The 14432-nt window shown below is 35.8% G+C and overlaps 1 protein-coding gene across 1 annotated transcript; it reads right to left on the reverse strand.

Moving 5' to 3' along the window:
• Nucleotides 1-4458: 4458 nt before the first annotated feature.
• Nucleotides 4459-10491, reverse strand: LOC109236382 (syntaxin-61). Its single transcript, XM_019402555.1, has 8 exons — nucleotides 10310-10491; nucleotides 9858-9938; nucleotides 7998-8111; nucleotides 7565-7678; nucleotides 7282-7475; nucleotides 5013-5103; nucleotides 4820-4885; nucleotides 4459-4705 (listed from the first exon to the last, which is right to left on the reverse strand). The coding sequence occupies exons 2-8, from the start codon at nucleotides 9909-9911 to the stop codon at nucleotides 4595-4597; spliced, it is 744 nt and encodes a 247-aa protein (XP_019258100.1). The 5' UTR covers nucleotides 9912-9938; nucleotides 10310-10491; the 3' UTR covers nucleotides 4459-4594.
• Between the last annotated feature and the right edge of the window lie 3941 nt (nucleotides 10492-14432).

Raw genomic sequence — 14432 nt, forward strand, 5'->3', positions numbered from 1 at the left:
GACCTTTTTAAACAATTCTCCTAACTCATCACACCAAGAGTATTTAAAATAGACTAAGCACAAAAGCGTAACATCTTCACCTCAAAATTTGACTCACAAGTACCATACGTTATTCACAACTCACCTACTTAGTCTAATATAGAGGTCACTGACATTACCTTTCCTTCATGAATCAAGTGTCCTCACACAACACAAGAGAGTAGTTCCACACAATAAAATTTAAGAACACTTAGGAACTCAAGATAGAAAGAATTCACTCACTCTCAGAAATAACATTCATATGCCACAAAAGATGCACCATAAGCTTGCCTGTAGTGTACTACTCCACTAATCGAGCTCATTCAATCTTGGATCAATTAGGACTTTATTTGGTTGTAATGCAGGCTACGGGACGGGTAGGATACATTTAGATATAAGAGTGACTACACCTCCCTAAGCACTTTAATACATATACTTTAACATTCAAACCCCATACTTATGTCAAACCAAACTCCACCTTCACATCAATGTAAATTACCCCATTCTTCTTTAAGCACACTTACATCAAGAGCCACCACTTATCAAGAATTTTTTTTTCACAACAATCCAACTATTTTGTTTTCAATTCAAGTGGCTCTTCCTTTTTCAAAATAGTGCACCTTTCTCCTTATTTCATTAGTTCCACTCAAAAGCCAAACCAACCACCCCACACTTTAACTTTTACAAAGTTCATAAATAATTCAAGTGCTCATGAGAGGTTAGAATGGTTCAAATAAATGGTTAATTCGAACAAATGGGTAAGGCTTGTAATGTGGTTGCCAAAGAAACAGGATTACAGGCTCAAAGGGGTTAACTACGATACATAATAATTAGGCGGGTAAAATATACCTATCTGTCTCAACAAAGAAATGCCTATAACACTTCCTAGACTGAATAAAACTACTATTTCGCTTTACAAACACACCGGGCAAGTTCTAGGCATCAAATGCAATGCACAGAATATCACAAAACCTCACACACACATGGCACATAACTCACTCAGGATTGGATTCATCAAGACACTCTAGTCAAAGCAGTTAAGCAAAGTTAAAATCATACAATTTAAGGTACTTCTACAAGAGCAAAATTGAGCCTAAGCGTCACAACCAAAGTACTCACTATTCTCAAGGCATAACAAAGTCAAGAGATGTTTCTTCAATTCAAAACTCAACACAATGGCTCCTATTCCTAAAAAAAATTAACTACACCCGGTTCAAACAAAACCCTTGGAAAAGAACCGTGGCAGAAAGAAAAACCAAGGGGGAATTATTACACTACCTACAAAAAAATCTTTTTTTTTATTTAGACTTAAATCCCTCAAGAAAATTGTCTAATAGATCCATCGTCGGGAAAAGTCCAATCTTTTATAAAAAAAATTATTAATCTAACACAACTAAAATAGCATAGAAAGTCACCCAGACGATCTCCTCACCCCACACTTAACATTGTGCATTGTCCCAAATGCACACCATAACTAATAAAAAGGGTAAAAGAGACTCCCTAGTAGGCCAAAGGCCGAAGCACTACAGCTCCTGGGGTACTCAGACTTCTCCCCAGCTTGGTCCTTCGTGCGGATACCTCACACTTAGTTCCAACCATTTGGTTTGCTGTTGCATTCTTCCAATACCTTTGCTTTCCATGCTCCTAGAAAATAAAAAAATTGACACTACCAAAAATAATACAATTAGAAAAAAAAAGAAAGCAATAAAGCTGGGTTGCCTCCCAACAAGCGCTTGATTTAACGTCGCGGCACGACGTGAATCACTTTTGCCTCCACTTTGAACTTATGAATCGGACCCCAAGTTTTGATTGTGCTCTATGATCATGCTCCTGGGGTGGTGGAACGAATCTGACTAGCCCAATAAAATAATGTAGTATTCTGCACTTCTTGGCCTTTATATGAGGTGTGTAATCTCGACTTTCTGGCAAGAAGAATTCCAGAATGTAAGCACTTTGTTCATCATTCCTTGACTCCTCAAATGGCTCGGACGACTCTATTTCCATATCATCATCTAAACACAATGTGGAAAAATGCTTGGAGTGAGGACCAATGCGCTCAACTACATGAACATTGGGACTATCTACATTCTCAACACTAATGACAATAGAGTCAACTAAATATGTATCCTCAATATCCTTGGTTGACTCTAGTATCTCTTCTACAACATCGACATCCTCAAAATCTNTAAGTTTATTAAATAAGTCAAAAATCTAGCCGTTGCAAACTTTAAAAACATAGTAATTTTCAAAAAACTAGACGTTTTTTTATAAAAAAAAATACACTTAAGGCCCACGAACCCGTCCCGTCCCGTCCCGTCCCGTCCCATCCCATCCCGTTTGTTAGCGGGACGGGATGGGACGACCGTTTCGTCCCGTTTGTCCCGTCCCGTTTCGTCCCGTCCCGCCACCGTCCCGCTTAAATATCGTCCCGTCCCGTTAATTTCGTCCCGTCCCGTTGGACAGCCATAGACTGGACCAGCTGAGGAAAAACAGCAGGTTCATAAAGACAAAGGAACTCAACCACCATGGCAACCAGCAATAAGGACTCAGAAAGGGCAAACAAATACTGGTTGGGTCACACCTATGAGAGAAGCAAGGAATCAGTCTAAAGTACAACCACAAATGGAGGGAGCAACTCTTTTCAAGTATTACAAAAACTAAATGCTAGCAAAGGCCCCAATACTGCACATGGGAGCAACGAGGGTAGTCAAGCTATTCCCATATTTGGGTATGGTTAGGCTCATATATTGGAATGTGAGGGGGCTCAATGGCCCAAATAAGCAGAAGGAGATTCAACTCCTCTACAATAATAAAAATATAGGATTTATGGAATTGCTGGAAATAAAAGTAAAGAGTAATAAAGATCGAACGCATAGTTAATAAGATGTTTGGAGGGTAGAAGTATATCACTAATTTGGAGGCATGGAGTATTGAGGAGAAGCCCTCACTAGTTTCTTGGGTCAAAGTGTCGTGTTCCAACTTCCAACAAAATATGAGGGATTGAACATAAAAGGCTGTAGAACTTGGAATGTTGCATCGGTTGGCAAACTATTGTGGCAACTATTAGAGAAGCAAGATTCTCTGTGGTTTAAATGGGTCCATGGACTATATATGAAGAATGATAATAACATTTAGATGCATAAATCTCCTACTGACTGCAGTTGATATTGGAAGAAACTTAATAAATTGCAAAATGATTTGATCAATTGGTACTCTAATGGCAGGTGTACTCGACTTCTGGAGGAAGATACTCTATTACCAGAAGTTATAATATACTAAAGGACACTCATACTAGCTGAAGGATAAATGACTTAGTTTAAACTTTAAACTGCAATAGCTCAGCCAAAACATAGATATTACTCTTTGGCTAGTTGTGCAGAAAAGGTTATCAACAAAGGAGAGGCTCAGACACTTAAATATTCATGTTGAAACTGTTGAATGCTGCCTGTGTACGGTACATACTGCACTTGAATATTCATGTTGATACTGCTGAATGCTGCCTATGTACTATACATACTGCAGAAACATCCTTCCATCTGTTTGCAGAATGTGCATGGACTAAACAACTAAGAAATGAGCTATCTAGCTGGTTGAGCATTCAACTTCAAGCTGCGGAAGTGTAGATGGTTATAGAAAGGATCAGAAGGAAGCTCCGGAAGCAATTCAAAAAAGCAAACTGTGGCTGCTATATAGGGAGAAATCATCTACCATACTTGAGGGCAAGAAACTGAACAATTTCCAAAAATTGGAGTGTACATATTGAGAAAGTTTTTACGTATATTAAAAGATTAGATCTTCTTATGCTGACTAGGGAAGCTAGTAGTTGTTATAGACTGATCCAAAGACTTCTTTACAATTAGTTTATATGATGGAGGCCTAAGGTTTCTTCACATCAATCTTTCTAGAAGGGGTATGTAAGATTAGATGCTCTGTTGGTGTACTTGTTACTTATGTTTGTTGGTATGGTAATATTCATAGTTGTTAAAAAAAACTGAGGGGTAATTTGGAGCTAATATTACCCATGTAATTATAAAAAAAGGCTTTTTTTAGTTCTTGATCTCTAAAGGAGTTTCAATCCAAATGTAACATAAATTAAACGTTGAGGATAATATTTAATAATTTTTCCTCTAAAAATATGGATACGTAGAGTATTAATTTATGCTGGAGCTCCGATAAAAATGCAAGCTCAGAGAAATCTGTGATTTTAAATTTAACCAGGCAGTGTTAAGTGTTTGCATCAAACAGCGGATAAGGACTCCATTAGATGATTTGAATAATGTAGTTGCAACTTGCAAGCATAGCCATTTCAACTGGTTCGACGAAATGAAAAATAAAGAAGAATCTGGTAATAAGGGACGCCTCTCGGCTAACACAAATCGCAGACAAGTCCAAAGTAATATACTAATATTTGGCTTTTTTGCAAAAGGATGAGAACATTTATATGAGTGTCAACGCCAAGATTTTTAATTCATTTATGCTGTATGGATGCCAGTTTATTCATAATAATACATACATAAACTAGGTCGAGAAAACCAGAATGTATTAAAAAAACAAAACTATCAGAAAACAAATGAAACTAGGTCAAGAAAACTAGAACGAAAAGAACAATAAACAAAACTATCAAAAAACAAATCATCATCATTTGTCCCTTGACGCTGGCCTTCTTCATTACCATGGCTACCTTTTTCTGCACCAAATTGTGGTTTCCACATGATCAGAATACTATAACAGTGATAAACGTTCATACGGATGTGGCTAAGACAGAGAGAATTCTAAGAACTAGAGAAGCACTAGTGATCACCTGCACGAATTCAAGACGATTAGATGTACTTTCCATCTCCGTGCCCAATTCATTAATGATCTTATCCTGCAAGGAACATATACTGTTTATAACTATATTTTTGCCTTTAAAGACGTTCAGTAGAAGCTTGAGAAAATTATTAGAAGTGCTGCATTTGTCAAGTGACTATATATTCAAGGAACTAATTAATAACCTGTTGAAGAAGTTCATCATGTATGGTGAGCCCAACATCTCCGATTCGAACTACGCTAGCACTAAGCTCGTCTAGCTCTTCATCCTGTTGCCTGCACAGGGCATCCAATCCGTTGTCAGATGTGAAAGACCCAGAAAATAGTTCCAATACACTCCAAGACTAAATAACAGGCTTTTTGGAAGTTTACACAATGACTGAACTAAATAGATGTGACAACCATAATAATGCCATAGTACCATATCAATAGATCCAAGATTCTGCTACATCCTCTAAATTTTGAAGTTAATTAAGGTTTTCCTGACATAATTTAAGGAAGTGTGATATAAGTTGGCAGAAGTAGACTGCTAACCCTTTTAATAGGTACTAAAGCAAATAAAGACTATTCCACTTAGGGGCGCCTATGGTTCGGTTTGGATCAGTTTCATTTAAACCGAAATCAAACCAACTATGTCGGTTTGTCAAACATACAAACCAAACCAAACCAAATCAAAACAAAACAAATAGAATCGGGTTTTTTTATTTGGCTTTTCTTTTCACACGAAATACAAATTCATTTCATTCAATCTACAGGAGCTAAAGACATAATTTCTCATATGTTGATGTATGTGTAGCAAGAATCGAGAAAATTAATTAATCTATTATCTGTTGAAAACATCTATATGTGAGAAATTTTACTGCAAAACATGACAATTATTTACTTTCGTAGATCAAAAAGCAATAGTTTCTCCATATAAATCTTACCTTAATGATTAAGATAGCAAATAAATTACTCCGAAATAACTTCAATTGAAGAATAAGAAACTCAAGAAAGCACCATGAATATGTCTATACAGCTTTTTCATGGCTAAAAATATATAAAGTACCTTTATAAAAGAAAATATTTATGGTCATAAAAATTAATAAACTAGTATACTTACAAAGTCGATTTGATTCGTTTTTAAACTTAAATACGAACTGAACCAAAACAAATATTGTCGGGCTTCTAAAATTGAAAGCAAACTAAACCAAGTCAAAAAGTACGTCAGTGTTTACTTGGTTTGGTTTGGTTTTTTATTTTTCTTGAACACCCCTAGTTCCAGTAAAAATGAAGTTGAGTAGACAAAATCAGAACATGGCAGAATGGTTATGACTAGGACATAAAAAACCAAAACAAAACAAATAGAACCGGTATTTTTTATTCGGCTTTTATTTTCACACGAAATACAAAATCATTTCATTTCATTCAGTTTACAGGAGCTAAAGACATAATTTCTCATATGTATCAGTATGTAGCAAGAATCGAGAAAATTAATTAATCTTTTTTTTTTTGATTTGCACCGGGTGTCCGAGTCTCTAAGAGCCCCGACTAATCCCGGGGGTGCACAGGCCCTCGGCAAGGAGTTTCCCGCAAGTGCACCACGGTTAATTCAGGTTTTACCCAGTCCGATGGCCCTCAGGAATTGTTTGCACCCAGTGGGTTTCGAACTTGAGACCTTGAAAGGGAGCAAACCCCAAGGCTCAAGTCAATTGCCACCAGGCCAACCCCTGAGGGTTGAGAAAATTAATTAATCTATTATCTACTGAAATCTATATGTGAGAAATTTTACTGCAAACATGACAATTATTTACTTTCATAGATCAAACAGCAATAGTTTCTCCATATAAATCTTACCTTAATGATTAAGATAACAAATAAATTACTCCTAAATAACTTCAATAGAAAAATAAGAAACTCAAGAAAGCACCATGAATATGTCTATACAGCTTTTTCATGGCTAAAAATATATAAAGTACCTTTATAAAAGAAAATATTTATTGTCATAAAAATTAATAAACTAGCATACTTACAAAGTCGATTTGAATCGTTTTTAAACTTAATTACGAACCGAACCAAAACAAATATTGTCGGGCTTCTAAAATTGAAAGCAAACTAAACCAAGTCAAAAAGTACGTCAGTGTTTACTCGGTTTGGTTTGTTTTTTTTTTATTTTTCTTGAACACCCCTAGTTCCAGTAAAAATGAAGTTGAGTAGACAAAATCAGAACTTGGCAGAATGGTGATGACCAGGACATAAAAATCTTGGGGAAGTTGATATTTCACAGATCGTCCTTCCATAAATATAAAAATTAAGGGGTACGGAGTACATAGTAAAGATTGAGAAGCATTAAGCAGGTTTCTCTATAAATGGATCAAGTGCGTGCAACATTTCCACTGAGATTGGATATAAAATCGATCGGTCTAAGAAACTTGACAAACGAAGAGTAGATGCAAAGAAAAGGAAGGAAGATACCTCATAAGAAGTAATTGCCTATCTGATTCTGATGATATGAAATCATCATTATCTCGGGCAGAGTATGCATTGGATCTCTCTTTCTTATCAGAATCTGGCAGTCTCAACAGTTCTCGCCGCATCCCATTGAGATTAGATGTACTTGTCCCATAAGACTCCTTTCCAGTTACTATTGATTTCTTCACGCTTCCCACCTGGTTAAAGGCAATTGATTTAGCTCTTTTACTTTAAGGAACTAAGGACCAAAAGAATATACATGTGGCATCAACAGAATCAGCTATACTTGAGCTCGGGCATTGCTGGTCCATCTTCTTCTTCTATCAAGCTCACTTTCATTAATACCATACCAAGAGGGATCTTTTGCTGCGACAGCGATTGTTTTGTCCAATTCATCCACCTTCTCAACAAGAACACAGGAATTCAGCATTGATAAAAGGATATGAAGTTAGTCAAAGCTGCAGAAGGTCAATTCAAATCACATTGACAGAAGAAAGATCATTTTCTTAAGTGAAAAGATCAACATATCTGACAGTACAAATCATAACATGAATTAAGACACTTGCAACACATCAAACAAGAAATTGCATCTGGCTCTGAAATCATCATTATTCATTCATGTACAGGCAATCTGGAAGACATACAATGAGAATTTAACAAAACAAACAGCAATAAATATCGATTAATCATGTTTGAAGGAGCAATGTTTTGGCCCATACCTGCCACTCAATGCTCTCACATGCAGCAAGAAGTTCCTTTGTAAGATGTACTTGCTCACCACTATTTGCAGGAGTTTGCTCCCATTGATGAAACGTGGACAAGAGCTTGTCAATCTAACCAAGCAGGCATTTCAAGAGTTAGATTCTGCAGTCAATAAACTAGAGCAGTAATGAGAAATTGAGAACAAATAGATTCTAACAGTGAGAAAATTCTTGGTTAATCTGTTTTTTTTTAACAATAAAAAGAGATAGAAAACCTTATTTTGTCTTGCCCGCTAATTGATTTTTCTACGAAAATACCAAAATTAGCTTGCCTACTTTTTCTTCTTTGTCCTCTATCATCATTTATCCCCCTTTTCAATAGGAGATGGCTTTACAAGAAAAACACAAGAGTTACATTTTGCAGGTTTTCTTTTTTGATAAGGGACAACTATATTTTGATAGTGAAACAAAGCTAAGCAGGTTTCTCAGATGTTTTTTCATCAATTACTAATTTACCATGTAAACAATATAGAAGCATGTTAATAAAGAATTATGTGCATATAAAGAGAACTACAATAAACATAGCCGAAATACAATAGGATCTTCTCAAATCAAAACCAGATGCAGATGAACAACACTTGAGGCCTTTCCTGCCACAGAACACACCTCAAAAGTTTTACCTAATCGAAATTACCTGTTGGTCTAATGATTCAGCAGTTGCAGGAATCTACGAGGCAAAAAGTGAAAGAGGCCAAGGAAATCAGGGGCACCAACAGGTTGGGAGATATAAGGGAAAGAAGAAACTTTTGATTAATAATTGAAAGAACTAGAGTCTGACTTCTGCTTCTGGAAGTGGCAACTTAGTAAGACGCAAGACCAGTCTTCCAGCAATTTAATCTCTAATCTTCATCTCGCATTCACATTCATTCTCACATATTCCGAGTATAAAAGCATGTAATCATAATGAAATAATTTTAGGATTTCCAGTGGCTTATTTTCAAGCCATACCAAAAATTTCTTCTATCATAGATATCAGTGAAGGATATACACAAAGAAAAACAGCCTATGTGAATGAATGCCTGAAAGACATACTTAGAAAATGATGTTCTTAGACACTCCTTTGTTGGTGAACTAGGCAGTTCGAAAATGCTCTATGCATATCCTGGTTTATACAACTATTTGCATCCCCCCGATGCTTCTATTAAATAACAGTGCAGTACTTAATAGAAAAATCTCTATACATATCCAGACACTAGATATCATCGCTCTAGAGAGTTGAGGCTAGCATCTATTTTTAGGCTTTCAGCCAACTGTTGGAGGCTCCTCTGGGTTTACCTTATAAAAGGATCGCAGTGATACTCGCAATATTAATCTCACCTACATTGACCGTACAACTTCCTAAAAGATTTTACTATCGACAAGCATTAATTAGTCCATGCCTGAAATAACGTAATTTGAAGTGGAAAATTTAAACAATACAAGTATTCCATATCTTATCTCATGTATTATCTTCTTGAATGACAGAATTTTGAGCTCAACCAAGTTCAAAATGTAAATATCTTGATATGTTGTTTGGTTTTCTTTGCTCATGACAGTAATATGATTAGTTTCTTCTGCAGTTAACTCATCTCTTATGATCTGTTAAGTAAGGCAGGCAGAGGAAGGAAAGTAGGCTAACTTCCAAGTATCAGTACAACAAGTGATCGTGCAACTGATCCATTACTGGAGTAGTTTATTTTAATCCATAGTTTATAACAACTCTACATTGTCCCATAAATACACCAGCTCACAAAGAAGGCAAATGTTAAACAAATGAGATTTACCTCACTTCACTTCAAGATTATTAGAACATTACTAGAAAGCTATGGATGAGCTTACAGATTCTTGAATTTCCTCCTTGACAATATAAAAGGGATCTTGAGCTGAAGACATCTTTAACACCAATTCTAGAACGTTTACCTGCACACATCACATAATTGCAACAATATCTCAAATTGCTTAAACCGTATTATGACTATAGAGACACAATAGTAATTTAGCAAGTACTTTTTCCAGAAAAATATGAAAGTTATCAAAAGGATGAATTCCAAAAAAAAATACACTTATTACACGACCTGATCCAAATACAAACGAGATCTGAAGAAATAATCAAAAAGAAGAAATCTTTACCCACTAAAACTTTATATTCAGCGATCCATTTGAGTTTATCAGAATTCAAACTAAATTGATCCACTTTTGATAAACGTGGAAGATAACTTACAATGGTTTTTATTTCGGGAGAGAAAGACAAGGAATCTAAATCAGAGAAAGAGAGAGGAAGAGAGAGAAACCTGCTGCTTGATTTCGTCGGAGTGGCCGGAGAATAGACCGGAGAGAGCAGGAGACGGTGAGAGTAGTAGTTCTGATGAATAGGCCACCAACCTGGGCTGGTATCCATTAAAGGCTGATGTGCACTACGTATTTGGGCACAACAACTCAATGGGCCCTTGATTGCATTCAGGGTTCGTCAAAGTAGTCACGCTGCTCAGTTTTCGTACCGGTAATCAAAAAAAAAATAGCTCGCTTATGAAATAATTGAAAAATAAGTAGTATTATTTAATACGAAAATAAAATTTGCACAAGAATACCTTTAGCAAAGTATAAAAGAAACAATCTAACATATTATATTGTATTATGGAACTACTACATATATTACAGCACATTATGCTAGAGTTCAAAGACATCATATATGTGAATTTTAGTATATTATGCTAGAGTTCTACCTTTTCGAAGTTAACTTCTAGCATATTATGTTGGAACTCCACAAAAAGTACAGGAACTCAAACAAGACACTATGTATGTGAGTTTCAGCATATTATGATTAAGTTCGAACTTTTAAAAGTTATATTCCAACAAATTATGATGGAATTTCAAGAAAAGATACTAAAACTTAAATAAGACACAATCCTATAATTCTAATTTCAATTTTCGCTGAAGTTCAAATGATAACAACCAAAATGCAATAATAAGAATTGGAGCTTGAATAACAAATAAAGAAAAGAAAGCAAGATACAAATATTAACGAGAAATTAGCAATAATTAGAATTAAATATTAATTAACCTAATACAATTAATAAAAGCACCTATAATAATAGAATTCTCAAGAGCAAGACACGCCTCTTGCAAATTCTAGGGCTAGTTCAAAGGCAACTGCACATCTATCTTCAAGCTTATAAACTATATAACAATATTTTACATAGCCTGCCCCCTCCCCCTCCCCTCCCTACCCCCCCCCCCCCCTCACAAAAAAAACTCTAATATTTTCAATTAATACTAAGGCCTATATAAATATTAAAAAAACTTTAGGTGCTTGGGCCTCTTCATATGAACTTGGCCACCATCTTTAAATATCGTTTGAATATAATTATAGACTCTATTATACTTTTCCAAAAGATCACTTAAATCTTCCACTTCATCAAATGCATCCCAATAGCTTGAAGGTTCTTGGCATGGCTCTTAGTAAAAGACCTTGAAGTCATGGTGTGATCACCAAAGAAAGCGGAAAAGATAAAGAAGCAAATCTGTGCGCTCTTTTAAGTTAGGTATTCTTGTGCAGAAATTACTCCCCATAAAAGCGGCTAAATTTGAATTAATTTTACAACTATGGCTATTTTTAATTATCAATTGTAAATTAGGCTAATCCTGAATTTCTTCAGCTCTTAAACTTCTGAAGAATAATCTAAATAGCTGCCTACTCAACTGCTTAAACTAAAATTTAGTTGCGGACGTATACTATATGTGTAATTCATGCCTAATATGTGTATAAACATGTATAATCAATATATACTTTATTTATACTAAGATAAAAAGAAAATAGTGAACCAGTGACTAGTTATTAAAAGATCCTAAAATTTTCTGATCGAAACTATGGAAACTCCTAGCCTTTGGGGTGAATTCGATTCACTTGTAAGGTTAGTCTGCTATATGTTTACCTGTAAAATGGTATAGTTGAATTTATAATGTGGTTTATAGACAAGAGAATCGATCTGATCCAAAAGTGATAAATAAATAAGAACAAAAATTAGATTAACGACTAAAAATAGAGGAGATAAAAAGCTTGACTCCCAACTTAGCCTTTCCGAGAACAAAAGTAAAGCAATTGTAAAACAATTCAATTTGAACGTAACAAGATATTTTGTTATAACTTTTGAGTGCAGAATGTTTCCTGTCCTACAATGGTTATTAATCCTGCTATTTATAGCTCTACTTAGGGAGACAAGATCCTAAAATCAAGCTCCGAATGAGAATAAAAACGTCATTGATGGGTGCACAACGACTGGCTTTGAATGCAGATATTCTCTGCAATGACTGCTCATTAAATGCTATCCGATGTCAAATATTTGAATCTCTATTATCGGCTATGCTTCATTCAGGATCCATCTGGTACCGGTTATATACTTCACACCCGGTGCCAGTTATTTGCTGACTTACCTTTTGCCTATCCTCGGTTCCACATGTCACCTCACCATTCGACCACCTGTTATCAACCAATTTCACCCCATACAGATAGTCCCTCTACTTTTCGGTGACGCAACTCGGTGTTACCGAAAAGTAGATGAGGGTTCTTTTCTTGCCGGAAAAGTTCCTGAACGGTCTCCGACACTTGAAGGGATGATAAGTAGGAATTTTGACTTCTTATTAACACCTTTTCTCTTTTGTTTAGTCTGAAAGTATTGAATTGCGTTCCCGAAACTAATGGAAGTGTGAAAATTGCAGGAATGCTGGATGTTTGATCTCCCATGATGAAATTCGACTCAAAAGGAGTGTTCCAAAGCACAAGGAAGTAAAGGGCATATAAGCAAAGATGTGCGTTCCGCAGAAGGAATTCTGTGACCGCAGAAGAAATTACAGATCGCAGAATTCCATCTGCGGCCGCGACCCAAGATAAAGGGTCCAATAGGAGTTTGACAAATGTGCGGACCGCACATGAATTGTGTGGCTGAAACAGGGTATGCACTGACAAGTATTTTCAAGTTCAGAGAATGTGCAGAAGACCAAGTCCAGACGCCTTGCAGAAGTGCGCAGTCCAGAAATGTGCGGCTGTAGAATCCTCTTTCGTGCCAACTAAAGAAATATGCGGACTGCACATGGAATTGTGCGCCCGCACAACCTCCCGAGGGGCATTTTTATCAGCAATTTTTGGTCCAGTATAAATAGACAAGTTTCAAAAATTTAGGTCAAGTTTGAACGTAAAAAGTAAAAAGTTTTTGTAGCAATTTCTTTTTACTATTTTAGGAAGTTTTAGATTATTTGAGTGTTTAAACATTAAATTTTACCATTTTCATCTTTAATTATGAGTTTAATTAGCTTTTCTTCATTATTTTCTGCAATTTCTATTATGAGTAGCTAGATTCTTACTAGGGTTGTGACTTAACCCTAGTGTGTAAACCTTATGGGTATTTAATTCAATGTGTGTTTATGATTGAGTGTTGATTATTTAGCTTATTTCATGCTTCAATTTTAGAATTAATGGTTGCAAACATTGATTCATGCCTTTTTTACTTAGTCTCTACTTGTGAAAGAGGGACCTAGTCTAGGGTAACTTGGCTAACAAGGAACGGGTTAACTGAGAGATTGATTAGCCTAATTAAAGGGTTCAAACTAGAGATGGTAAGAACCTGACTTGAGCTCATATCAACTATTTTGTTTGATGCCCATTTTGGACTTGAGAAAGCCAAATTAAGCAAAATCACCCTCTGACCGAGAGGTATTAAGTGGGTAATGTAGAGTTGAGAGCTATAATACAGCCTAATCAACAAAACAAGCATTGCTGTCTTTATCCCATGTAACGATCCGATCGGTCGTTTTGAACTCTAGCGCATCGTTCGGCGGTGTGAGTCCATGAGTAGCTTCACTTCAGGTACTATGACTTGTACGCGTGGTCGAAATTGAAAATCGGGAAGTTCGGAGGGAAAGAAAATTCTCATTTCGGAAGCTTTAAGTTGGAAGAATTGACTAAGATGGAATTTTTTAGTAAACGACCTCGGGATTGGAATTTGAAGGTTCCAGTAGGTTCGTATGACAATTTTGGACTTGGGTGTATGTTCAGATCAGGTTTTGGATGACCCAGGAGCATTTTAGCGCTTATTATGGAATATATATATATATATATATATATATATATATATATATATATATATATATATATATATATATATATATATATATAAGAGTTTCATGAATTGGGAGCGGAGGTGTATTTTATATTATCGATGTTCTTTTGGAATTTCGAGTCTGGGAATAGCTCCGTATGGTGATTCTGGAATTGGGAGCGTGTCCGGAAGTGGATTCGGAGGTCCATAGGTCATTTTGGGGGTCAATTGGCTAAAGTTAGAAATTTGAAGATTTTTGAGAAGTTTGACCGGAAGTGGACTTTTTGATATTGAGGTTGAATTCTAATTTGAAAGTTGGAGT

The sequence above is a fragment of the Nicotiana attenuata genome, unplaced genomic scaffold, assembly GCF_001879085.1.
Source record: "Nicotiana attenuata strain UT unplaced genomic scaffold, NIATTr2, whole genome shotgun sequence".
Taxonomy (NCBI): Eukaryota; Viridiplantae; Streptophyta; class Magnoliopsida; order Solanales; family Solanaceae; genus Nicotiana; species Nicotiana attenuata.